General features: G+C 44.8%; 1 protein-coding gene across 4 annotated transcripts in view; it reads left to right on the top strand.

Annotated features, from left to right (window-relative positions):
• Positions 1–26160, top strand: part of LOC311514062 (uncharacterized protein) — a 47289-nt gene that overhangs the window by 15082 nt on the left and 6047 nt on the right. For 2 of the 4 annotated variants that reach the window (XM_084616373.1, XM_084616374.1), the window contains exons 4-10: positions 223–444; positions 1060–1073; positions 1873–1988; positions 3365–3397; positions 15432–15541; positions 16254–16380; positions 25090–25203. In XM_084616373.1, coding sequence (XP_084472499.1) covers positions 223–444; positions 1060–1073; positions 1873–1988; positions 3365–3397; positions 15432–15541; positions 16254–16380; positions 25090–25203 — 736 coding nt within the window. The remainder of the gene's footprint in view (positions 1–222; positions 445–1059; positions 1074–1872; positions 1989–3364; positions 3398–15431; positions 15542–16253; positions 16381–25089; positions 25204–26160) is intronic. The other 2 variants (XM_084616376.1, XM_084616375.1) reach the window with 2 other exon arrangements.

Genomic DNA, 26160 nt, shown 5'->3' on the forward strand with positions numbered 1-26160 from the left:
GGATGGTGTCCCTAGCCTCTGTTTGCCAGAAGCTGGGAATAGGCGACAGGGGATGGATCACTTGATGATCACGGTTCTGTTAATTCCCTCTGGGGCACCTGGCATTGGCCACTGTCGGAAGACAGGACACTGGGCTAGATGGACCTTTGGTCAGACCCAGTGTGGCCATTCTTATGTTCTGTGTTCCCCTGTTACCAAGCCGCCCTCTCTCTGTGATTGCAGATACAGACAGAAGCTGAGAGGCAGAAGATCGTCTGGGAGTGGCAGGAGCTGCGAGGGTTTCTGGAGGAGCAGGAGCAGCGGCTGCTGTACCAGCTGGAAGAGCTAGAGAGAGCCATTGTCCAGAGAAGGGATGAGGGCATTTGCAGACTATCGTGGGAGATTTCCCTGCACAGTGAGCGGGGAGGAGAGAAGGGGCAGCAGCCGCTGAGCCAACCCCTGCAGGTCAGACTGTCATTGCAATGGTCATACGCAGCGTTCCTATAGGAGTGTCTCAGCCTTAGACCCCAAAGCACTTTACAAAGTGGGGTCAGGGGCATTATCCCTATGGGAGAGATGGGGGAAGTGAGGCGGGGGAGGGGCAGAGCTCTGCCCAAGGTCACACAGCAAGTCTGGCAGCGGCGCCAGGGATGGATCCCGGGAGTCCTGGATGCTGCAACCCCAAGACCTTCTCTCCTGCCCTGTAAATGTCTGTCTGCATTTGCACTTGGAGACTGAAATCCCCCTCCCCCCATGCCGTGGTCCTGAGCCAGGCCTAAGACCCCACTGCTACCAGATTAATGGGTTTAGTGGTGTCAGAGTGAATTTCACTTTCAATGCAGCAAATATTTTCTTCCTGTAAAATGCCTGGGGAGAAACTTCCCCCTGTGGCAATTTCTCAGCAAGGATTTGTGGGGCTGCTGAGAGCAGAAGTCTCTGCTTGAGGGGATGGCAGCTGCTCTGGAAACATGAACCCGAGTGTCTGAAATTAGACTCCAATGGTAATTCCCCTGCAGAGCAGGAGAGCTCCCCAGGCTGCGACAAGTCCTCTGATGGCTTCTTTCTTCTCTCCTTCTGCAGGGTGCTGGGAGCAGGTGAGTCCCTGGTTCCATTTCACTCCCCCTCATGTTCCATTACGCTTGGAAACTGCACTGGATACAGAGCTTCTCCCTGCCCTTGGAGTGTGACATGCTGGCTTAGAGCCTGGGATTCTGTCTCCCCTAGCGGCTTCCTCAGCAAGGGCCAGAGCCTGTTACTCTTACAGCTAATGAGGTCCCACCAGGGCTGTCAGACATAGAGGCCAGACCTGGCTTGTCTGACCTATTTATGTGGCAACATCATGTATTCAGAGTGTGCAGAATCTCAGCTTTCCATTTTTTTAAAAGTAAGTTTCTAGCTCTCCTGGTTACAAAGAAACTCTCCCAAATGGACACGGAGACAATGTTGCCTTCCTGAGTCTGCAGACAGCCTGAAACACCAATTCAGAGAGGCGTGAATGCCCTTGTCCTCTCTTAATCTCATTGCAGTGTCAACTGAAATGACGACACTTTAACATCGACATTCAGTATTCCATGGCCAATCAATTGAGCAGGTGGAAGGGGAGTGGTGGGAGAGAAGCCTTTGAGGGGTGGGAATAGGGAGCTGATGTAGAGAGGGAAGAACAGAGGAGAGACACAAAGACAGTGAGGAGAGAGAGAAATGGAGACAGGAGGGTGGGAAAGGAAAGGAAAGGAAACAAACAGTAGAAATAGCAGGGGCCCTGAATGTGTGTGAGAGGGGGCTGTTTCCCTACTGAGTGATACTGATCGTGAAAATAAAGGACTTAATAAAGAACAGTAACAAATGGTTGGCGTGGGGATTGGTCCCAGTTCTTACCCCTTCTCCTTTCCTCAGCAGGGAGGACGGGACGTTTCGGAAGCTGGAGCTGGGGTTTGCAGAGCTGGAGAAGAGACTCAGCGATTTCTCTCTGAAAAGCGCCCACCTGCAGGAGGTGCTGCTGGGATTCAAAGGTGAGTTGGAGTCTGGGGGTGGCGTCTCCTCTGGTTAGAGCGACCCTGGTCCTGGGGAGGAGTCGGGGTCTCTAGTGATGTCACTGACCCTGGGCTCCATCTCACAGCCCCAGTTCAGCAGGTCGCCCTTCCCTATGGGAGTAGCCCTGTGGGGCTGGCTCTGTCTGCAGCGGCTGCGTTATCGGCCTCAGTCTGTGTCACCATCTCATAGTTAACAGCAGTTACATTAATAACTAGGGCCCTACCAAATTCATGGTCCATTTTTGTAAATTTCACAATTTTAACGTTTAAAAAATCTTGAATATCACAGTTTCAGATATTTAAATCTCGTGGTGTTGTAATAAAACATGAGTATGTATTTAAAAATGGCAAAACATATAAAGGCCTTAAGACTCGGATAGCTCAGTGGTTTGAGCATTTGCCTGCTAAACACAGGGTTGCAAGTTCAATCCTTGAGGCGGCCATTTAGGGATCTGGGGCAAAAATTGGGGATTGGTCCTGCTTTGAGCAGGGGGTTGGACTAGATGACCTCCTGAGGTCCCTTCCAACCTTGATATTCTATGATTCTATGAAGGCAGAGAGGGCTGGACTTGCTGTGAGGAAGCTTGAGTGTTTGGAAATAAATCCAGTTGCCTTAGAGGGCAAGCCAGGCATTTCTTCAGCCATAATGGGAAGCCTGTGAAGTTGCAAGTGAACTGGACAAGGGAGCTCCTTCGGTAAGGCTTGCTGTGAACAGCCTGCTCCCATAAAAAAAAAAAAAAAAAAGGGGGGAGGGATAGCTCAGTGGTTTGAGCATTGGCCTACTAAACCCAGGGTTGAGAGTTCAATCCTTGAGGGGGCCATTTAGGGATCTGGGGCAAAAATTGGGGTTTGGTCCTGCTTTGAGCAGGGGGTTGGACTAGATGACCTCCTGAGGTCCCTTCCAACCCTATGATTCTATGATCTCTTGGAAGACTCAGTGTTTCTCAAACTGACTCATGGCTATTGCGGAGGATTCAAGCTATTGTCACCCTTACTTCTGTGCTGTCTTCAGACCTGGGTGGCTGGAAAGCAGCGGCTGCTGGCCGGGTGCCCAGCTCTCAAGGCAGCCCTGCCGCCAGCAGCATAGAAGTAAGGGTGGCAATAGTGCGATTTCCACCCCCCCCCATAGCCTTGTGACTCCCAGTTTGAGAGACGCCGTGTACTTTTGTATACTTTTATAGTAAAGAGTAAAAGTACACGAAAGACCAGATTTCACAGGGGAGACCAGATTTAATGGTCCATGACACATTTTTCACAGCCACGAATTTGTTAGGGCCCTGTTAATAACTATTGGGAACCTCCCACTGAATGTGAGGGCTTCAATTCTGACCTCTCCCATCCTCTTCTTCCCCTAGAGATGCTGCGACTGGAGCTGGGGAGTGACACAGGTATGTTTCTGTCAAGGATCCTTCCCCACTCTGAACTCTGGGGTACAGATGTGGGGACCTGCATGAAAGACCTCCCCCAAGTTTATTCTTACCAGCTTTGGTTAAAAACTTCCCCAAGATAAAAGAAAAGGAGGACTTGTGGCACCTTAGAGACTAACCAATTTATTAGAGCAGTGAGCTGTAGCTCACGAAAGCTTATACCTTTTCTTTTTGCGAATACAGACTAACACGGCTGCTACTCTGTTCCCCAAGATACAAACTTTGCCTTGTTCTTGAACAGTATGCTGCCACCACCAAGCGTGTTAAACAAAGAACAGGGAAAGAGCCCACTTGAAATATCCACCTGGATATTCCCCCAAAATATCCCCCCAAGCCCTACACCCCCTTTCCTGGGTAAGGCTTGATAAGAATCCTCACCAATTGGTACAGGTGAACACAGACCCAAATGCTTCGATCTTAAGAACAATGAAAAATCAATCAGTTCTTAAAAGAAGAATTTTAATCAAAGAAAAGGTAAAAGAATCACCTCTGTAAAATCAGGATGGTAAATACCTTACAGAGTAATCCGATTCAAAACATAGAGAATGTTTCTAGGCAAAACCTTAAGTTACAAAAAGACACAAAAACAGGAATATACAGTCCATTCAGCACAGCCTTATTTGACCAGCCATTAAACAAAAGGAAATCTAATGCATTTCTAGCTAGATTACTTACCAACTTTTTACAGGAGTTCTGAGCTGCATTCCTGATCTGTTCCTGGCAAAAGCATCAGACAGACAGACAGACCCTTTGTCCCCCCCCGCCCCAGCTTTGAAAGTATCTTGTCTCCTAACTGGTCATTTTGGTCAGGTGCCAGCAAGGTTATCTTAGCTCCTTAACTCTTTACAGGTGAAGGGGTTTTGCCTCTGGCCAGGATGGATTTTATAGCACTGTATACAGAAAGGTGGTTACCCTTCCCTTTATTTTTATGACAGTTTCTGTCTCTGACGGGCCATGGGGAGATTTCAGACCAATAACCAAAGTAGCGACAGGGCATCATGGCTTTCAGCCCCTGATGTGCACCTGGAAGCTGTGGAGCAATGCAAAGCAGGATGAGCACCTGGACTAATTCACTGTTGTTGTGACATCTGATATGGGTTCAGAGTGAATCCAGATCTCAGGGGTGTGTTTCCCTTTGGGAACAGGAACAACACCCTGAATGGTGTGAAATAGGATGAGACAAGAATAAAACAGTCTGACAGCTGTATGGAGTGACCAAAAATGGTATTGGAGGGGTGGGGGCAGCGAAGATTCAGGAGCAGGGGCTGGAGCCCAGCTGTATCCTGTATTGACTGACCCTGAATGGGAAATCAAGCTGCTATATTGTGTACAGTGACTATGAATGGGAGGAGAGTGCTACATTGAATATAGGCTGATTTTGAATGTAGGAGGGAGTTGCAAAGTATCTGTGTGTATAATCTGTGTCTCTCACACTTTTCACATTGGCTTCCACCCCCCCCCCTTTTTTTTTTGATAAACACTTAAAAGCAGTTAAGTCAACAGCTTATTGATTAAGCCAGAGTTAGTGTTTTCACCTGGGGTTTTGTCAGGTGATGTAAATTCCCATGGCGTTCCATTTAGTGCACTTTTTTTTGGCAAGTGTGATAGTTTTATTATTGTTTAGTGGCTCTCAGCCTTTCCAGACTACTGTACCCCTTTCAGGAGTCTGATTTGTCTTGCGTACCCCCAAATTTCACATCTCTTAAAAAGTACGAAATCGGACACAAAAATACAAAAGTGTGACAATGCACTATTACTGAAAAATTGCTTACCTTTTCATTTTTATCATACAATTATAATACACATCAATTGGAATAGAAATATTGGGCTTCCCTTTCAGTGTATAGTCTATACAGCAGTCTAAACAAGTCATTGTCTGTATGAAATTTTAGTTTGTACTGACTTCGCTCGTGAATCATAGAATCATAGAATCATAGAATATCAGGGTTGGAAGGGACCCCAGAAGGTCATCTAGTCCAACCCCCTGCTCAAAGCAGGACCAATTCCCAGTTAAATCATCCCAGCCAGGGCTTTGTCAAGCCTGACCTTAAAAACCTCTAAGGAAGGAGATTCTACCACCTCCCTAGGTAACGCATTCCAGTGTTTCACCACCCTCTTAGTGAAAAAGTTTTTCCTAATATCCAATCTAAACCTCCCCCACTGCAACTTGAGACCATTACTCCTCGTTCTGTCATCTGCTACCATTGAGAACAGTCTAGAGCCATCCTCTTTGGAACCCCCTTTCAGGTAGTTGAAAGCAGCTATCAAATCCCCCCTCATTCTTCTCTTCTGCAGGCTAAACAATCCCAGCTCCCTCAGCCTCTCCTCATAACTCATGTGTTCCAGTCCCCTAATCATTTTTGTTGCCCTTCGCTGGACTCTCTCCAATTTATCCACATCCTTCTTGAAGTGTGGGGCCCAAAACTGGACACAGTACTCCAGATGAGGCCTCACCAATGTCGAATAGAGGGGAACGATCACGTCCCTCGATCTGCTCGCTATGCCCCTACTTATACATCCCAAAATGCCATTGGCCTTCTTGGCAACAAGGGCACACTGCTGACTCATATCCAGCTTCTCGTCCACTGTCACCCCTAGGTCCTTTTCTGCAGAACTGCTGCCTAGCCATTCGGTCCCTAGTCTGTAGCTGTGCATTGGGTTCTTCCGTCCTAAGTGCAGGACCCTGCACTTATCCTTATTGAACCTCATCAGATTCCTTTTGGCCCAATCTTCCAATTGGTCTAGGTCCTTCTGTATCCTATCCCTCCCCTCCAGCGTATCTACCACTCCTCCCAGTTTAGTATCATCCGCAAATTTGCTGAGAGTGCAATCCACACCATCCTCCAGATCATTTATGAAGATATTGAATAAAACCGGCCCCAGGACCGACCCTTGGGGCACTCCACTTGATACCGGCTGCCAACTAGACATGGAGCCATTGATCACTACCCGTTGAGCCCGACAATTTAGCCAGCTTTCTACCACCTTATAGTGCATTCATCCAGCCCATACTTCCTTAACTTGCTTTCTATGTAGCCTGTTGTAAAACTAGGCAAATCTCTAGATGAGTTGATGTAGCCCCCGGATGATCTCTGCGTACCCCCAGGGTACATGTACCCCTGCCTAGAACCACTTGTTTAGATGATTTTGTTTATTTGCATGTGAATCATTTTCCACTGTGTTTTAATGAATGGTTAATTTATGGGTTTGAATTAATTGATTTGTTAGTGCAAGTAGTTTACAGCATTTGCTTTGTTTTCTTTTAGCATTTTGGAATGTGTAGGTACGCCAGGTACAAAGACATAACAGGAGGCTACTCGTCACGTAGTTTTCATTTGTACCTAAAATGAAAGTCTATACATTAGTTTTTAGAGCTGACTTTAAGGCTAATACAGCAGCAAAGTCAGCATAATGACTTGTGACAGGAATTAGTTTAAAGTGTTGTAAGATTTTTTGGGGGTTTTGATCATGTATTTTTGTGCTAGCATGCTGGACCCTCTTTTGATTAAATGAATAACTACATATGTGTGCAATGGGTAAATTGGCACAAATTATTTTCTTTATAAGATGGATACTGTAAACTTTGTGGACAAATAAGTTACTTTTTCTTTTAGTATTGTCTTAAGATTACTGTCCTGATGTTGACAGGTTTCAGAGTGGTAGCCGTGTTAGTCTGTAAACGCAAAAAGAATGAGTACTTATGGCACCTTAGAGACTAACAAATTTATTTGGGCTTAAGCTTTTGTGGGCTAAAACCCACTTCATCAGATGCATGCAGTGGAAAATACAGTACAAAGATATATATATATATATACACATACAAAGAACATGAAAAAATGGATGTTGCCTTACCAACTGTAACAAGACTAATCAATTAAGGTGGGCTATTATCAGCAGGAGAAAAAAAACTTTTGTAGTGATCATCAGGATGGCCCATTGCAAATAGTTGACAAGAAGGTGTAAGTAACAGTAGGGGAAAAATTAGCATGGGGAAATAGTTCTTAGTTTGTGTAATGACTTATCCACTCCCAGTCTTTATTCAAGCCTAATTTAATGGTGTCCAGTTTGAAAATTAATTCCAGTTCTGCAGTTTCTCTTTGGAGTCTGTTTTTGAAGTTATTTTGTTGAAGAATTGTGACTTTTAGGTCTGTAACTGAGTGTCCAGGGAGGTTGAAGTGTTCTCCAACTGGTTTTTGAATGTTATAATTCTTGATGTCTGATTTGTGTCCATTTATTCTTTTGCATAGAGACTGTCCGGTTTGGCCAATGTACATGGCAGAGGGGCATTGCTGGCACATGATGGTATATATTACATTGGTAGTTGTGCAGGTGAATGAGCCCTTGATGGTGTCCCTTAAATAGATATGTGGACAGAGTTGGCAACGGGCTTTGTTGCAAGGATAGGTTCCTGGGTTAGTGTTTTTGTTGTGTGGTGTGAGGTTGCTGGTGAGTATTTGTTGTCTGTAAGCGAGGACTGGCCTGTCTCCCAAGATCTGTGAGAGTGATGGGTCGTCCTTCAGGATAGGTTGTAGATCCTTGATGATGCGTTGGAGAGGTTTTAGTTGGGGGCTGAAGGTGACGGCTAGTGGTGTTCTGTAACTTCCTTTGTTGGGCCTGTCCTGTAGTAGGTGACGGTAAAAAAAAAATATTCCTACTGTATTTTCCACTGCATGCATCCGATGAAGTGAGCTACAGTTCACGAAAGCTTATGCCCAAATAAATTGTCCGTGTTCTTTTTGTCCTGATGTTGATGTAGTTGGGTTAATTTTGTGCTTTTGCAAACTATTTTTAAAATACTTCATTTTTACTCTCTTCCCCTCCTTCCCCCCTGAATTTAGGAGATTAGTTTGGCACTTGACACTTTACTTTAAAAATGTTATTGGATTTTAGTTATTTTAAAGACTGGTGGTTAATGTGAATAGTGACTTTTTTATTATTTCTTTTTTATAGTTTGAGTATTTTTACAGCAATTTTTTGATTGCATAATTAATAGCTTGGCACTTATACTGACTTCTATACATGCAATCTTTAAGTAATACTTTTTGCTTCTTTGAGGGTAAATTAAGCTAGGGTCTTGAATTAATTTTGTTTATAATTATTTTTTTTTAGTCTGATTTTGTGCAGGTTCCCAGTCCCAATCCTTATGTATTTGTAAATTTACTAAAGTGTACTCTAGCATATTCTGGGATGAATTGCAGTAATTGCAGGGTTACAAAAAACTATGTACTTTTGATATATTTTTTAATTAATTAGAAATTGCACTTTATGAACTTGGGGGTTGTAGACCATTTGAGGAAATTTTAAAGCCCAAATAATTTACTCTTTTTTTATTGACTTTTTACTAAAGACAGTTTTGACAAGCATTTTTAAGTTGTTTTAGCATATATTCGTTGGGTTTTTACATTATTTTTAGTTGTACTAAAAATTAAAACATTATTATTATTTATTATTATTTTAGTTTATTTACTTTAGGTAAACCTTTGTGAATGAAACAATTAAATTTGGGGACATTTTTATCCCCGGGACATTTTTTTCCCCAGATACATTGACTTTTTTTAAAGCAAAAAGTAGCTGATGTTGGTGTTTTGGAACTACTTTTAGGGTTTAAAAAGTGTTCACTACATTTAAGATGTGGTAAAATACTTTTTTTTTTTTTTTACTTAGCTTGGCTAAGTTTTGATTTATAAACGGCCGTTGCTACCAGTTTAGGAGCATTTGTTGTTTATAATGAATTGTTAAAATCTGATTAGATAAAAAAAAAAAAACTGGCCACAAGGGTGTATGTATTAAGAATAAAATAATTTGCATGGATTTTTCAGAAGCTAAGAATACAATATTGTTTTATATACACTAGATTTGATTTTGAAGAGGTTTTAAATTTTACTTTGTGGAGATGTTTGTGTTTTTTTTTTTTTTTAACGATTCAGGCAGACATTTTGGAATTATTTTTTTAATTCTTTATTTTCTTTTTAGGTTAAACTATTGCCAGTTTTGTTAATTTATTCACTTGCTCTGGAAATTATGTGCTGCTTTTTTAAAACTTTACCTAGTATGTTAGATTGTTAAACATTAAACAGGACTTCATTGATTGATTTTTATTTTTTAAATGTAACTCATTTTTGCCCATTAATTAGCTAGGTGTAGGGAAAATTTTTTAAAATAAATCCTAAATTGAAAGGAAGATACAGCATAACACATACATAACATTTTGGGGGGTTAGTTTTTAACTTTACCAATCATGGTGACTGATGGGACGAACTTTCTGCCTTTCTGTGTGGAAGATGACACAATACCTAAATTAAATGGTGGAGAGGAATTTTAATCATTTTAGACAATGGATTATTCACTAAAATAAAGGCATTACCCTCCTTAAAATTTAAGAGATGAGGTGGGCGGGGTGGGGGGCTGTGCTAATATTAGGCTAGTTTCCTGGAAACATGGAGTGGAATGTAATTAGCTATAGGATAACTCCATGCTTGTCCTTTCTGAATTAGTGTGTTTACAGGGAAATTTTTCTGCAACTACATGTGCTACTTCTGGAATTGTTTCACCAGATTTTAACAGGCCTTTGGTGGGTTTTAGGGTTGTCCTTTCAATAGGTAAAACTTTGTATTCAAAATCTAAAACTGTCACCATTTATACCAGTGAATTTGTTCCTAGGTAAGCTGGGCATGGTAGGTAGCTTTGTATTTGAGAATTTAATTTCCTGATTAAAAGTTCCTTAAAACTATGGTCTTTACATTGGGGATGTTTTTGATCCCCAAAGTAGGTTTGCCTTAACTTTTTATAAGACTTAGAAATACTTGTCTTTTTTGTTTTAATATTATAAGCTATTTGCCAGGCTGTGAGGGAGTTCTTAAATATGCCATATTCTCTCCTTAAACCAAGCCACATTCATGTAAAGCTCTGCTGACGCTTTGTTGATAAAGATTTATTTTGTAACCTTTTTAGTAGACATTTGTTTTAATAACTATTTTATTTAAGTCTGTGAAAACTAACTGTTTTTTTTGCCAGATGTGTGTTTTGTGGGTCTTTCTTTCTTTCTTTCTTTCTTTCTTTCTTTCTTTCTTTCTTTCTTTCTTTCTTTCTTTCTTTCTTTCTTTCTTTCTTTCTTTCTTTCTTTCTTTCTTTCTTTCTTTCTTTCTTTCTTTCTTTCACAACAGTTAAGCACATGTAAATATTAGCATTTTGGATTATATGGATTAATATTTTTTATTGTTTGGTTTAAATATGGAATATTTTTACTAACTACTTTGGAGTTGCTTTTGTTTACTGTTTGTATTGTTATTACCACGTGCTTGCTTTATTTTTTTTCTTTTCATTTTTTGCTAATTATTTTAAAGCTTTTTAACAGTTTTCAGAGGACGCAAAGGTGACAGAAGTTTGCTTTTTTGCTGACTTTTTACAATGTTACATTGTCCTTGCACTACTGAATTTTTTAAATGAACTTTTCTCTTAAGTTTTTTAGCTCTTCTCTCAATGTCACTTGAAGATTTAAATGATATGTAATTTTATAGTGCCAATTTTTTTTTTGCTTTTTGAAATTATTACATTTTATTTTCATGATTACATTGAACTAATTTCAGTAACTATTTTGCACTTTTAATTGTAGTAACGCCAATCATTGTTTTTCTTTTTATTAAGTTTATATAGTCTAATTTTGGTGCTTCTTTTTTTAAGGCTGCGAAATTTTGTAACAGCTGGTAACATTTGTGAATGGCTGATATTAATTTTTTAAAAAGAATAAAGGCTGAGCTTTTTTAACACTTATTTGAGAGTTTAAGTTAATGTATTTAGAGGGGTTTTCCATTTTTTTTTTAAATGGAGAAGTTATTTATTTGTGAATTTTTAAAATTTGTTTGTAATGTATGTACATTTCAAATGGACTGGTCTTAGCACACTATTTAACTCTTGCTACACAGACTAGCTGATTTTTACCCGTTAAATTGATAAAACCATTATTAGTAGCTAATTTTGTTAAAACACAAATTCAGATGTGTTTCTGTTTTTACATTGTTCTTTTAAAAATAGTTTTTTTTAATTACATTTTTTACTCTAAACTTATTTTTTATGCTTAAATTATACCTGAAAAGCATTTATATTTCTTGGAATGATTTTATACATTTAAGATAGAATCTTAAAGTTTTTTCCAATACATTCCTGTTCATCTATTATGATCGTTAATTTATGGGAAACCGTTTCAGCAGAGCTAAAACTGCTAGAATTATTTAAAGGAGTTGCACTGGAGGGTAAAGGCACAGAGTGCGTGGTTCTGGGGTAACAGGATAAATTTCATTACTAGCCTTGCTTTTTATGGGGTCTTTTTAGAAAATAACATAACTTACAACCACTTAGAGACTTTAAGAAAAACAAACAGGATATGTCTACAGCCAAAAATAAAAAATGCAAATTATAATCACTCATCACAGGAGAAGAAGGGAAAGAGGGAATATAGGTTAAAACATAATCAAAACAAGGCCTCTCAGGACGACAGTCTTTCAGTTTGCTTTGTTTCTTCCGACTTGGGGTTGAGGAAAGTGAGATGATTAAAGATGAGATGCAATGATGGCAAGTCAGGGTGCGTGGGAGATGACTTTTTCCCCCAAGTCTCTTTTTAAGAACCTCCAAAAGTAGTAAAAGGGAGAGGCATAATTTATTTTGTTTCCTAACTAAATCTATTTCCACCAGGACAGACTTGGCTTAGGTAGCCTCATTCCCATATTTTCTTGTTTACCATGCACTTGACCTACTTTTATTATAGGTTATTGTAACCTCTTAAGAACTTTCATATACTTTTTACAGTGAAGATTACAAATGTTAGGCCCAGTTATTACAACAGAATGCTTATTTGAACTCGGTTTTTTTTGACATCCCCTCTTATACTAACTGTAAAAGTAAGAATAAAACACGTATCCATGCCAAGCCTGTATATAAATTGTATGTGTGTGTTTCAAGCAATTGACGGAGAATACTTGATCGTAACGGATAAGGGGGCACTGGATGTGGGGGAATGAGATTTTCTTTGCTTTAGAGCGTAATAAAACTTTCAAAATCTTACAGCCCCTACTCCTCAACACTGCATTGCCTTTCCTGAGCCTACAGGCAGTTGAAACACCAGACTAGATCATTATTTTGTGTCACCATTAATTATGAATGGGAAGAGAACATGATATCATAGAATCATAGAATATCAGGGTTGGAAGGGACCTCAGGAGATCATCTAGTCCAACCCCCTGCTCAAAGCAGGACCAATCCCCAACTAAATCATCCCAGCCAGGGCTTTGTCAAGCCTGACCTTAAAAACCTCTAAGGAAGGAGATTCCACCACCTCCCTAGGTAACGCATTCCAGTGCTGCCTTGGCAACAAAGGCACACTGTTGACTCATCCAGCTTCTCGTCCACTGTAACCCCTAGGTCCTTTTCTACAGAACTGCTGCCTAGCCATTCGGTCCCTAGTCTGTAGCGGTGCATGGGATTCTTCCGTCCTAAGTGCAGGGGGTTGGACTAGATACCTCCTGAGGTCCCTTCCAACCCTGATATTCTATGATTCTATGACTCTGCACTTGTCCTTGTTGAACCTCATCAGATTTCTTTTGGCCAAATCCTCTAATTCGTCTAGGGCCCTCTGTATCCTATCCCTACCCTCCAGCGTATCAACCTCTCCTCCCAGTTTAGTGTCATCTGCAAACTTGCTGAGGGTGCAATCCACACCATCCTCCAGATAATTAATGAAGATATTGAAAAAAACCGGCCCCAGGACCAACCCTTGGGGCACTCCGCTTCATATCAGTTGCCAACTAGACATGGAGCCATTGATCACTACCTGTTGAGCCCGATGATCTAGCCAGCTTTCTATCCACCTTATAGTTCATTCATCCAGCCCATACTTCTTTAACTTGCTGGCAACAATACTGTGGGAGACCATGTCAAAAGCTTTGCTAAAGTCAAGGAATAACATGTCCACTGCTTTCCCCTCATCCACAGAGCCAGTTATCTCATCATAGAAGGCAATTAGATTAGTCAGGCATGACTTGCCCTTGGTGAATCCATGCTGACTGTTCCTGATCACTTTCTTCTCCTCTAAGTGCTTCAGAATTGATTCCTTGAGGACCTGCTCCATGATATTTCCAGGGACTGAGGTGAGGCTGACTGGCCTGTAGTTCCCCTAATCCTCCTCCTTCCCTTTTTAAAAGATGGGCACTACATTAGCCTTTTTCCAGTCATCTGGGACCTCCCCCGATTGCCATGAGTTTTCAAAGATAATGGCCAGTAGCTCTGCAATCACAGAGCCAACTCCTTTAGCACTCTCGGATGCAGCACATCCGGCCCCATGGACTTGTGCTCGTCCAGCTTTTCTAAATAGTCCCGAATCACTTCTTTCTCCACAGAGGGCTGGTCACCTCCTCCCCATGCTGTGCTGCCCAGTGCAGTAGTCTGGGAGCTGACCTTGTTCGTGAAGACAGAGGCAAAAAAAGCATTGAGTACATTAGCTTTTTGCACATCCTCTGTCACTAGGTTGCCTCCCTCATTCAGTAAGGGGCCCACACTTTCCTTGACTTTCTTCTTGTTGCTAACATCCCTGAAGAAACCCATCTTGGTACTTGTAACATCTCTTGCTAGCTGCAACTCCAGGTGTGATTTGGCCCTCCTGATTTCACTCCTGCATGGTCGAGCAATATTTTTATATTCTTCCCTGGCCATTTTTGTCCAATCTTCCACTTCTTGTAAGCTTCTTTTTAGTATTTAAGATCAGCAAGGATTTCACTGTTAAGCCAAGCTGGTCACCTGCCATATTTACTATTCTTTCTACACATCGGGATGGTTTGTCCCTGTAACCACAATGAGGATTCTTTAAAATATAGCCAGCTCTCCTGGACTCCTTTCCCCCTCGTGTTATTCTCCCAGGGGATATAAAGATGAATGAGCTGCTGGTGCTATAGCATACATGGACCAACCCTGGGGACTCGTCATTCTGATAAAACCCACATTTCAAAATCTCTTCCTTTCCTTCACAATCCCAGCTGTGGAAATAGGGACCTTGGAGCTGTGCACAGTAACCCTTTCACTGCTGGGTCTCTATCACAGTAACCCCCTCTGGTGATTAGCAGAGATGGGGGTGGGGCAGCAAGTTTGGATCCCAAATGGTATTCGCTGCCATTAGCGATTGTAGGAGTGGGAGGGAACCCAGACGTAGGTGTGGGCCAAGTCTCCCAGCTGGAGGGAGGGGAGACGGGGAAGGAGATAGAGAAACTGAAGGAGAAGTAAGTGGGGAGAGCGGTGACAGGGTCCCAAACTGGTCCAGTTATAGAGGCAGAGAGTTTCAGGCCAGACGGGTCCACTACATCATCTGATCTGACCTCCTGTGTCACAGGCCACCAACCCCAGCCACCACCCGCCTACTAAACCCAACAGCTGGAGTGAGATCCAAGTATCATGGCCCACAGCAGACTAGATTGTTTTACGCCAGAGGCAGAGAATGGGAGATGGGGAGTGAGATGCTTGAGGCCCCTGACAGGGAAATGATTACCCCCGCCCAGTCTCCCATCTCCAGCCGTCACCATGCCTGATACTTCAGAGGAAGGAGATAAAAACAAAAAATCTCCCAGAATACATTTGGAAGGGGGAAGGTGGGGAGAGATCCCTTCCTGACCCCTGCCATTGGCTGGCTGGAAGCCTGAGCTTTAGGAACATGAGACATAGACCAGAATCACTGCAGACCAGAATAAAACTGGAGAGGTGAATGCAGCCCGAAAGAATTCTGGGCATCAGGTCAACCAGTGGGGCTGATTCAATTCCACAGAATCATAGGACTGGAAGAGCCCTCAAGAGGTCATCTAGTCCAGTCCCCTGCACTCAAGGCAGGACTAAGTATTATCTAGACCATCCCTGACAGGTGTTTGTCTAACCTGCTCTTAAGAAAAATCTGTCGGTAGGGAAAGAGCCAGGGGCAATCGTGATGTGAAATGCATTAAAGCCACTTCTGAAATCTCCCCAGTCCCCCTTCTTGCCCTGACAGGCTGTAGAGTAACACCTGCCTTTGGCTCCCGATGCTCCCATCCTCCCCGGGGACGAGAAAGGACAATGGCTGCGGTGGAGCCAGTCCAGGTAAGGTTTCTGATGGAGTTGCTGGTGGGTTCATGCTGCAGAGAGGGGGGCAGAAAATACAGAGGAGGTCAAGATTGCTTAAGAGTTTGATCAAGAGGTGGGGGGGGGGGCGCAGGAAATCCACAGGGTGGAGAAAGGGAGGGGGACAGGGTGTGGCGAACCTGCTGGGACTTGTTCAACCTAGGGCCCGGATTCTAGGAACAGACCTATGGGGGTTGGGGGTTCAGATCCACGTATTAGTGGAACAGGAAACAAACCCGTTGGCCTGGGCTGGGAAAACTTACCAGATTACTAGTGCTGGAGTCTCAACCTACCAACCTAAGGTTTCTGAGCAACATGAAGGGGACACCCACCAGAGGGTGTTAGGGGAGATGCCCCATCTCCTGACATCCAGCTAATGGCAATGGGGAGGGGGTTGGGATTCCTACCAGGGGGCCTGGAGCCTGCTAGGGGCCCCATCTCCTGTATCAGGCTCTGGCTAGTAGGTGTGTGATGAATGTGAAGACCCTGCCCCCTCTATCTGCTGGGAAGCACGAGAAGTTCTCTTTCTCACCTCACTCTGAGGCCTTCTGGCTGCTCTGAGCAGGGTGGAGGAGGAACTTGCTGATTGTGAGCCTCCCAGAGCTTCCATCTGGTAGGTCCCTCTCCCCCGTGAATGGTGGGGCTGTGAGTGGGGCAGCAGGTCCTGAGTGTGGGACTCTTGCTCTTTCAGGGGCCGGTGACCTTCGAGGAGGTGGCTGTGTATTTCACCAGGGAAGAGTGGGCTCTGCTGGACCCCGCTCAGAGAGCCCTCTGCGGAGACGTCATGCAGGAGAACTATGAGAATGTGACTTCGCTGGGTAAGGATTCCTTTCCCCTTGGTTCTTAGAAGACGAAATGAAGAGTTAAGGTTCACGACACCCCACAATGCCACCTCTCCTCTGCCCTGTTTCAGCATCACCCCAACATGCCAGTGACACACACAGTGACGCCCTCTGCCCTCCCCTGCTACAGAACGCTCTGGGAACAGGAGCAGACGCGGTATTGCACAAAGTCTAACAACTTCTCTTTGCGAAGGCAAAACTGGGGTTTAATTCCAGCAGAGTGAAGAGAAGCTGCCTGCCACTGGCCTCCACTCCAACACTCAGCCTACTCCACACGAGCCAGCTCAGACTAGCAAAGTGAGATCACCCCTTTACTGGCATAAGCGCCAGTGTGCATCGTGCTGTGAAAGTGGCAGGGCTTCTCCCGCCCACATAGCTACCGCTGCTCCTCGTTGGGGGTGGTTTAGTTATGCAGAGCGGCTACATGCAGCTGCCTCACTGTAAGCTCTCTCGTGTAGACCTGGCCTTAGTTTGGCTGATTTCACTCCTCAGGGTGCAGCTCTGCACTGGGATGCTTGTGCAGTAAAACGAGTAAGTTTGTTACCTAAATAATCATTCTTTGTTCACACCAAGGAGAGGGAATTGGGATAGAAATAGTTACAAACAAACCCAAGTTAAAATATGCTTCTGAGACTAAAACCTAACTTAACTAACTAGAAAAGGAGGACTTGTGGCACCTTAGAGACTAACCCATTTATTTGAGCATGAGCTTTCGTGAGCTACAGCTCACACATTGTAAGGAGAGTGATCACTTTAGATAAGCTATTACCAGCAGGAGACTGGGGTGGGAGGAGGTATTTTTTTCATGCTTTCTGTGTATATAATAAGATCTTCTAAACTTTCCACGGCATGCATCCGATGAAGTGAGCTGTAGCTCACGAAAGCTCATGCTCAAATAAATGGGTTAGTCTCTAAGGTGCCACAAGTCCTCCTTTTCTTTTTGCGAATACAGACTAACACGGCTGCTACTCTGAAACTTAACTAACTAGGTTTTTTGTTCCAAGTCGTTTGCTCCCCACGCTCCTCCTTCCTTAGCCAGGATACAACCCAGCAAAACCCAGAGCACTTGGTTCCTGTGTCTCCTGCTCAATTGTTTCTTTACCCACCTTATCTCCCCACGAAATGTCTCTGTTTCAACAGCCAGTATTGCTTCCTCCTGTTCTTCCCTTTCTGTGCGCTTCCCATCCCCTACTCGTTTGCATGTAAATGGCTTTTCTATTGTTTTGATTCCCCCCTGGTTAATTTACATCATTGTTAGGGGCCGGCTTTCTCTTCGCCCTCCCTTGCTTCTTGTCACGCAGACAGAAAGCAGAAGATGAGCAGGCAAAGTGCAGGCAATGCCATGGTTATTGGCATTAATCAAGCATATCCATAGCTCTACACGCCAGCAGAGACTTTTCCCCAGTGTCCCACTTTCCGCTTCCCTAGAAGGCATAGTTATACCTGCAGTGCACACCCATGATCCCACTCCTTACAATTTATGGTCATGTTCTGTTTTGGAGGGTCGTGAGTCTGGGGGCTCAGTGTCACCTCTTTTGTATCCCATGGGAAGGGTAAGGAGTGAGGTTGTGCTTTGGTCAGGGACAGGCATTTCTTTGGCTTTCAGTGTTTTTTATACCTTCCACCCACCCTCCCTCCCCCCCCCAAAAAAATATCTCCCCTTGCCCTTCCCAACCTGTTGCTTGACCTTATCTTGGGAGAGAAGTTGAGGCAGGGCTGTCCTTCAAGTGTCCTCTCCCACTCTGCCCAGCGACACTTTCTCTTTTCACCCCATCTGCTTGTGGGCAGATGTAACATACGGTGCCTTTGTTCTTTGTTCACACACATTAATAAGAATATAAAAATATCAGAAGTCAAATGAGCCAAACAAGACCCAAACTTCTATCTCAGGCAGATATACAGGCCTGAATACTACATTATCATCACTAACACTCCTAGCAGTCATCACGGAGTTTGTTCTGCTGGTCGGGTCATTAGCTTTCCCGGCTCAGGCCAGGTACTGGTAGGGAGTGTGACGTGGATGCTGTTGCAGACCGGAAGCTAGACAACTTTTTTCTCCATTTGTCGGGTCACAAACTCGAAAGCATAGTAGAGGCGAGGATCCATAATTCCTCATGTGGTGTTCAGATAGTAATGACCAGCATATTGCAGGCTTTCAGACAAGACCTTGCTCTATTGAGCATTTTTATAGCACAGTAATACTGCATACAATCAGATGCTTCCCTTGTTCTGGGGTTCAGACCCCACTGTTTTCCCCCTGGGATTGTCACAGTGCCACGGTGAGTGATGGGCTAGCTGCATTTCTGTCCCCTTCCTCCTCTCTCAGAGTTCGTTACCCTGGGGTCAGGTCTCACGCCTTTCTGTCTCCTGGAGTGGAATTCAGCAATTCTTCTTCTCCTAAACCAGGCCCTGGGCGGTGCTACCCTCTGTGCTTACCCAGCAGGTCAGGCTGAGTGCGGACACCTTTACTACTTCCCTTCGGGAGTCTGAGATCAGTGACAAAAGAGTCTCCTTCAGACCAAAGGAGTGTTTATTCTGCAGTAGGAAAAAAAGATTTGAAAATGGTCTTCATGCCTGCCTGGCTGACCATCCCCTGATGGACACCTCAGCAGGTCTAACTTCTTCAGACATCCCATCAGGGTCATTTCTTTGTCTCTTTCCTGCAAACAATTACCTGAACTGGCTATCCTGCCTGTGATGGGATCCCCAGGGTGCAGCCTGGGACCATGGGACCGCTGTTGCCCCTTAACTCTCCAACCTGGGCTCTCTCTCGCAATGCTTTGCTAGTGACAAGCAGCAAACCCCTCCAGGCCCTGTGAACACTCAGCACAACGGCATGTGGAGCCCCACATGCAGCTAGATTTCATGAATGCTCCCAGAGCCACTCATGAATCACACAGAGAAAGGCACCAAATCCTCCCAGCTCCCAGCCCTGTACCTCAGGAATATACCGTCCTGCACTGCTCAAGACAAGCAGTGCAAATTTATTAATTCGTTCCCTACTTCATTTCATAACTGTCAGGGTGGTTAAGCACTGGAATAAATTGCCTTGGGAGATTCTGGAATCTCCATCACTGGAGATTTTTAAGAACAGGTTAGACACATACCTGTCAGGGATGGTCTAGATCAGTGGTTCTCAAACTTTTGTACTGGTGATCCCTTTCACACAGCAAGTGTGACAAAGCGGGACTGTTCTTAATGTTTCCTCTGAATATTGTGGGGGTGCCTCAGTTTCCCCTATGCAGTTCTAGATGGTGGGATAAGGGTATATGATCATTGCAGAGCCCTAGAGGACAGGTGTGTGCAGGGGTCTGGACACAGAGAATGGCCGACACCCTGTTTCCTGGCACCTGATGGCCTGGGCCCTTCCCCCCTGCAAGGTGAGAGCTAAAGGGTTGGAGAACAAAGGAATCAGGTGACGACCTGGCCCAGGAAAGGGTCAAAGCCGAGAGGAGGAGGGGCTGGAGGGGAGTCAGTTTGGAGCTGGCTGGGGACATGGAGTGAAGTGCAGACGTGGTTCTCTGGCTCACTGCCCCCCAAAATGGACCCGGCTGAGGGGTCCTGTTCTCTGTACCTACAAGCTGGTTTAGACCATGTTCCTGTCATCTAATAAACCTTCTGTGTTACTAGCTGGCTGAGAGTCACGTCTGACTACGGAGTTGGGGGGGCAGGACCCTCTGGCTTCCCCAAGACCCCGCCTGGGCGGACTCACTGTGGGAAGTGTACAGAGAGGCAGAGGATGCTGAATGCTCCGAGGTCAGACCCAGGAAGGTGGAAACCATGTGAGCTGTGTGTCCTGCAGACAGTCTGCTCAGAGAAAGGGGTCTTCCCCAGAGTCCTGCCTGGCTTCGTAGGGAGCAGTTCCAAAGCATCGCCCGGGGACTCTGTGACAGCAAGCCTCTGAGTGTGGACCCCACCCCCTATAAATTAAAAACATTGGTTTATATATTTAACACCATTATAAATGCTGGAGGCAAAGAGGGGCTTGGGGCAGAGGCTGACAGCTCGCAACCCCCCATGTAATAACTTTGCAAACCCCTGAGGGGTCCCAACCCCCAGTTTGAGAACCCCTGGTCTAGATAATACTTAGTTCTGCCATGAGTATAAGTAGGGGCATTGCGAGCAGATCGAGGGACGTGATCGTTCCCCTCTATTCGACATTGGTGAGGCCTCATCTGGAGTACTGTGTCCAGTTTTGGGCCCCACACTTCAAGAAGGATGTGGATAAATTGGAGAGAGTCCAGCGAAGGGCAACAAAAATGATTAGGGGACTGGAACACATGAGTTATGAGGAGAGGTTGAGGGAGCTGGGATTGTGTAGCCTGCAGAAGAGAAGAATGAGGGGGGATTTGATAGCTGCTTTCAACTACCTGAAAGGGGGTTCCGAAGAGGATGGCTCTAGACTGTTCTCAATGGTAGCAGATGACAGAACGAGGAGTAATGGTCTCAAGTTGCAGTGGGGGAGGTTTAGATTGGATATTAGGAAAAACTTTTTCACTAAGAGGGTGGTGAAACACTGGAATGCGTTACCTAGGGAGGTGGTAGAATCTCCTTCCTTAGAGGTTTTTAAGGTCAGGCTTGACAAAGCCCTGGCTGGGATGATTTAACTGGGAATTGGTCCTGCTTCGAGCAGGGGGTTGGACTAGATGACCTTCTGGGGTCCCTTCCAACCCTGATATTCTATGATTCTATGAGTGCAGGGGACTGGATTAGATGACCTCTCAAGGGCCCTTCCAGTTCTATGTTTCTATGCGCTTTCCTAACATCTAATAACCCTGAGATCCTGCATTCAGTGACATCCCTGGTCCCTCCTACTCCTTACTACTCTGAACCCCACCAGCCCATGTGTGACACCTTCTTGGGGCGTCCAGAACTGTAGGTCATTGTCTTCTCCTCCTGCCTCAGGGAGAGAGGTGCTGGAGTTAATCTTTGTGTCCACTCCCAGTCTTTAGCGCCCCACAAAGAAACTCCTCAAGGTTCTGCCAGCTCTCACTTTGCCTTGCAGGTTAACCCTTGGTGTACACCTTTCCACCAACTCCCCTGAAGCACCCCCTGTAGTGTCCAGCCCCTGTCACTGGACACTCACAGAAATTACCAGGTCTGGTGCCCCCAAAGGGGCAGCGTACCAGCGTCTTGGAAGGTTACAACTCTGGAGCGGGTCCTTTATAACAACGCAGCACTGTAATCCCTTCATGGGGAAAACAGATATAAGTTTATTGACAAAAAACAGAGACTCAGAGATTCAAATGGGCAGTGAGCAAGGGTAATGAGAACTGAATTAGTTACAAATAAAACAAAAGTATGCAGTGTTAGGAGGCTTATTCCTTCACCCACTTACTTCCCTGGTCCTTCTCGCATGAACAGAGAGCAACAATACCCGAAGTCCAAAGGTGCAAACAATTCGATGTTTATTGGGGTGAACTTCCAGCAAGCATGATTCCAGTTTCCTTCCTTAGTATCCTCCTTCCCAGCTCTGACACCACAAAGCCTTACACCTGTGTCCCTGTTCCCATTCCTACCCTTAGCCAAACATGATTCCAACTTCCTTACTCCCATTCCCTGTTCCCATTTCCCCCTTTAGCAAAACATGATTCCCATTTTCTTACCCCCATTCCCTGTTCCCATCTCACACACCCACATGCCCATGCCCACCCCCACCCACACCCCGTCACTTCCTCATTGACTACAGATTATATAGTAAAACTTGAGTTCTGCTTAGCTATACCTTAACCAATCATTTTCCTGAAATTTAACTAACCAATCCTAACATATTGTAACATGATTATGTAACCAATTATATCCCACCACCTCAATTAGTTTACACCCAGCAAAATTAATTATACAGCAGACAGGAACAATCACAGAACCAGACAGAGATTATACAGACAAACAACAGCAAAGTGGGAACTATAATGACAAAACAATGCAGAAGTGAGGATTTCACATCCCAGCTATTGATAAGTGAGTTCTTGCCAGACAGGATGCTATCAAACTAAGTTTCCTTTTACATTTTCTAGGCACTTCCCTTTCTCTGGAGGTGATAGGAATACAATCCTGTCCTGATAGTGCCTAACAGCCCAATAGCACCTGATTTCAATGTGACTAGTTTGGAATGTGAGGATGTGACCGTTCGCTTCCCAGCTTATGGCTGCCTCTGTCGCTTAGCCAAAGGCCTGAGCCTAAGCACAGGGCCTCAGACTGTCACAGTAAGAGAAGGCCCTTACACCAGCAGACAGTGATTTTGATTCTTTCTTTTATACCTCTATCACTAGCCAAGTGATAAGAATACACCTAAATTCTTAGAGTATAGGCCTTTACAGACAGGCCTGAATATCTATATCCTAACATGCAGTAAAACCTCAGAGTTACGAACACCAGAATTAAGAACTAACCGGTCAAGCACACACCTCATTTGGAACTGGATGTACGCAATCAGGCAGCAGCAGAGACAAAAACAAAACAAAATGCAAATACAGTACTGTGCTGTGTTAAACGTAAAATTACTGAAAAAATAAAAGGAAAGTTTAAAAAAAGATCTGACAAGGTCAGGAAACTGTTTCTGTGCTTGTTTCATTTCAGTTAAGACAGCGTTTTTCTTCTGCATAGTAAAGTTTCAAAGCTGTATTCAGTCAATGTTGCATTGTAAACTTTTGAAAGGACAACCAGACTGTTTTGTTCAGATTTACGAATGTTTCAGAGTTACGAACAATCTCCATTCCAGAGGGGTTCGAAACTCGGAGGTTCTACTGTACTGTGCTTTCTAGAGACCAAGACTTAAACTTATCAAGATACAGTCCTCGTCCACTGCTTTATCTTGTCTTCAAAGCCTTTCTGCAGAGCTTGCTGGTTTCCGGTCAAACCAGGATCCAGAACGTTAACAAACGATCCACTTCCGCTAAGGGTGTTCTTTGGTGAAATGGATAACAAAGGGGATTCTTTTTCCTGCCTTTTATAGTCCAGTAAACCTCTGAAATGTATCCTTTTGAGGAGGACTATCAGCTAAGACACCTCTCCCCCATTGCTTCTTCTCCGGTGTGCTGTGCCCCGGTGAGAACGCTTGTGTAGCTCCGTTATGCCGACCGGAGAGCGCGTTCCCATTGACGTAATAAAACCAGCTCAATGAGCAGCAGTGGCTGTGTCGGTGGGAGGCGTCTCCTGCTGTGCACACGAGCGCTTATGCCGACAAAACTTACGTCGCTCGGGGTGTGTGGTTTTTTTCACACCCCCGAGCGACCAAAGTTTTGCCGACATAAGTGCTAGTGTAGACATGACCTTATGTAGGAAAGAGAGACCTTCCCTCCTGTCTGGAAGAAACCTGTTTCTCCCTTTGTTTGGTTAGACATTAAGGCAGAGGTCCCCAAACTGTGGGGCTCAGAGGAACGTTCGGGGGTGGGGGGCGGTGGCCCAAGCCAGTCCCCATGGGGGGCAGGGAGGGAGTGCCACCCAGCCCCGCCCCTGGCCCTGCACCTGGGCCCCTGTCTGTGGCTCCATTCCTGGCCCAAGGCCAAGGCTGGGAGTGGGAGAGGAGCAGAGTCGCACCCGGCCATGAGCCCAGCTGCCAGCCCCCACCACGGCTCTGCTCCCATCCTCAGCCTCGGTCCCTGGCCGCAGCTCCAGCCTTGGCCTCAGACCCACCCCCAGCCTTGGCCCCCTGTCCACGTCCCCACCCACCTGCTCCTGGCCCAGGGTGCAGGGGCGGACAGGGGAAAGGGGGAGGGGTGACCCTCAAAGTTTGGGGACCACTGTTTTAAACCATAATATCACTAGGTATACATTATTCCTCATATAGCATCAGTGCACACATTTCACAATTCTCTGAATCATAGGACTGGAAGGGACCTCGAGAGGTCACCTAGTCCAGTCCCCTGCACTCATGGCAGAACCAAGTATTATCTAACCCATCCCTGACAGGTGTTTGTCTCACCAGCTCTTAAAAATCTCCAATGATGGAGATTCCACAACCTCCCTAGGCAGTTTATTCCAGTGCTTAACAGGTAGGAAGTTTTTCCTAATGTCCAACCTAAACCTCCCTTGCTGCAATTTAAGCCCATTGCTTCTTGTCCTATCCTCAGCGGTTAAGAACAGTTTTTCTCCCTCCTCCTTGTAACAACCTTTTATGTACCTGGAAACTGTGATCATGTCCCCTCTCACTCTTCTTTTCCAGACTAAACAAACCCAATTTTTTAATCTTCCCTCATCAGTCATGTTTTCTAGACCTTTAATCATTTTTGTTGCTCTTCACCGGCTTTCATCTGATGCCTTACAAGAAACTTTTTGAATAAATTCTATTAAACCAGAGTGAGTTTGTCAGACCTTATAGGTGTTCCGGACACGGAGGAGTGAGCCACAACTGGGCCTCCGTGTCACAGCTTGCTCACCCATCCCGTCTTCCCTATGACTCTCTCTATGTCTCTGGATCTCTGTCAGTGAGCTCCCCTCTGAGTCCTCCGTTTCTGGGACATGGAGTTACCTTTTCTGTGTTTTTGGGATCCTTTCATGACGAGTGTCTGGCTGTGTGTTCCCATCAGAGATGGCAATAGTAAACCCCTCCTAAGCACAGTGTCCCGCGCCTTTGAGCGTTTGGGGAGCTGCATTACAATGGGCTGTTAAAATAATAGAACTTTTTTTTTCTGAACAAATTAAATTAATTCACCTGATCTTGCTTCTTTTTCTTCCGCTGAGCAGGGTTTCCTGTGTTCAAATCCGATGTGATCTCCCAGGTGAAACAAATGGAAGAGCCAGGGCCCCCGGTTCTCCAGGGCTTGGAGGAAAGAGAGATTCTGATGGCCACCTGTTCTGGTGAGGAATAATTAAATCCACTCAAAAGATGTTAGTGCCTGAAGGAAAGAGCTAGGATTCCCTACAAAAGCCTTGTGAGTTCAGGATTGTCCCCAGCGGGTGTCAGATCCTCAGGGCAGCTATCGCTCATGGCTTCCTACCCATCCTGACTCACACCTGGCAGGAACTCCCTCACTGGTCTCCCCTCCCCTGAATGTTTGGATAGGATGGAGGCAGACTTCACCTCCTTCTCTTTCTCCTACAGGGAAGAGTTTGGGGAAATTCAGTTCCTGATTTTTTTTTCTGTCTTTCCAGTTATTTTGGTTAACTCGCCCCTTTTCCATCCCTGAGTTAGGTCGGTGTAAGCTGCCTCTTGTTGACTAACTCTGAACGTGTCTATGCTAAAATGCAGCCCTCACCCCACTGCGCTGACTTAAATGACTTAAATAATCCCAACTATACGTATAAAATGATGGAGTCTAAATCAGCTGTGACCACTCAAGAAAGAGATCTTGGAGTCACTGTGGATAGTTCTCTGAAAACATCCACTCAATGTGCAGTGGCGTCAAAAAAGCGAACAGAATGCTGGGAATCATTAAGAAAGGGATAGATAATAAGACAGAAAATATCATGTTGCCTCTATATAAATCCATGGTACACCTGCATCTTGAATACTGTGAGCAGATGTGGTCGTCCCATCACAAAAAAGATATATTGGAATTGGGAAAGGAGCAGAAAAGGGCAACAAAAATTATGAGGGGTATGGACCGGCTTTCGTATGATGAGAGATTAAAAAGACTGGGACTTTTCAGCTTGGAAAAGAGACAACTAAGGGGGGATATGAGAGAGGTCTGTAAAATTATGAAGGGTGTGGAGAAAGTAAAGAAGGAAGTGTTATTTGCCCCTTCTCATAACACACGTACTAGGGGTCACCCAATAAAATTAATTGGCAGCAGGTTTAAAACAAACCAAAGGAAG

This window comes from Lepidochelys olivacea, assembly GCF_965140295.1.
Source record: "Lepidochelys olivacea isolate rLepOli2 genome assembly, chromosome: 28".
In the NCBI taxonomy this organism is placed as follows: Eukaryota; Metazoa; Chordata; order Testudines; family Cheloniidae; genus Lepidochelys; species Lepidochelys olivacea.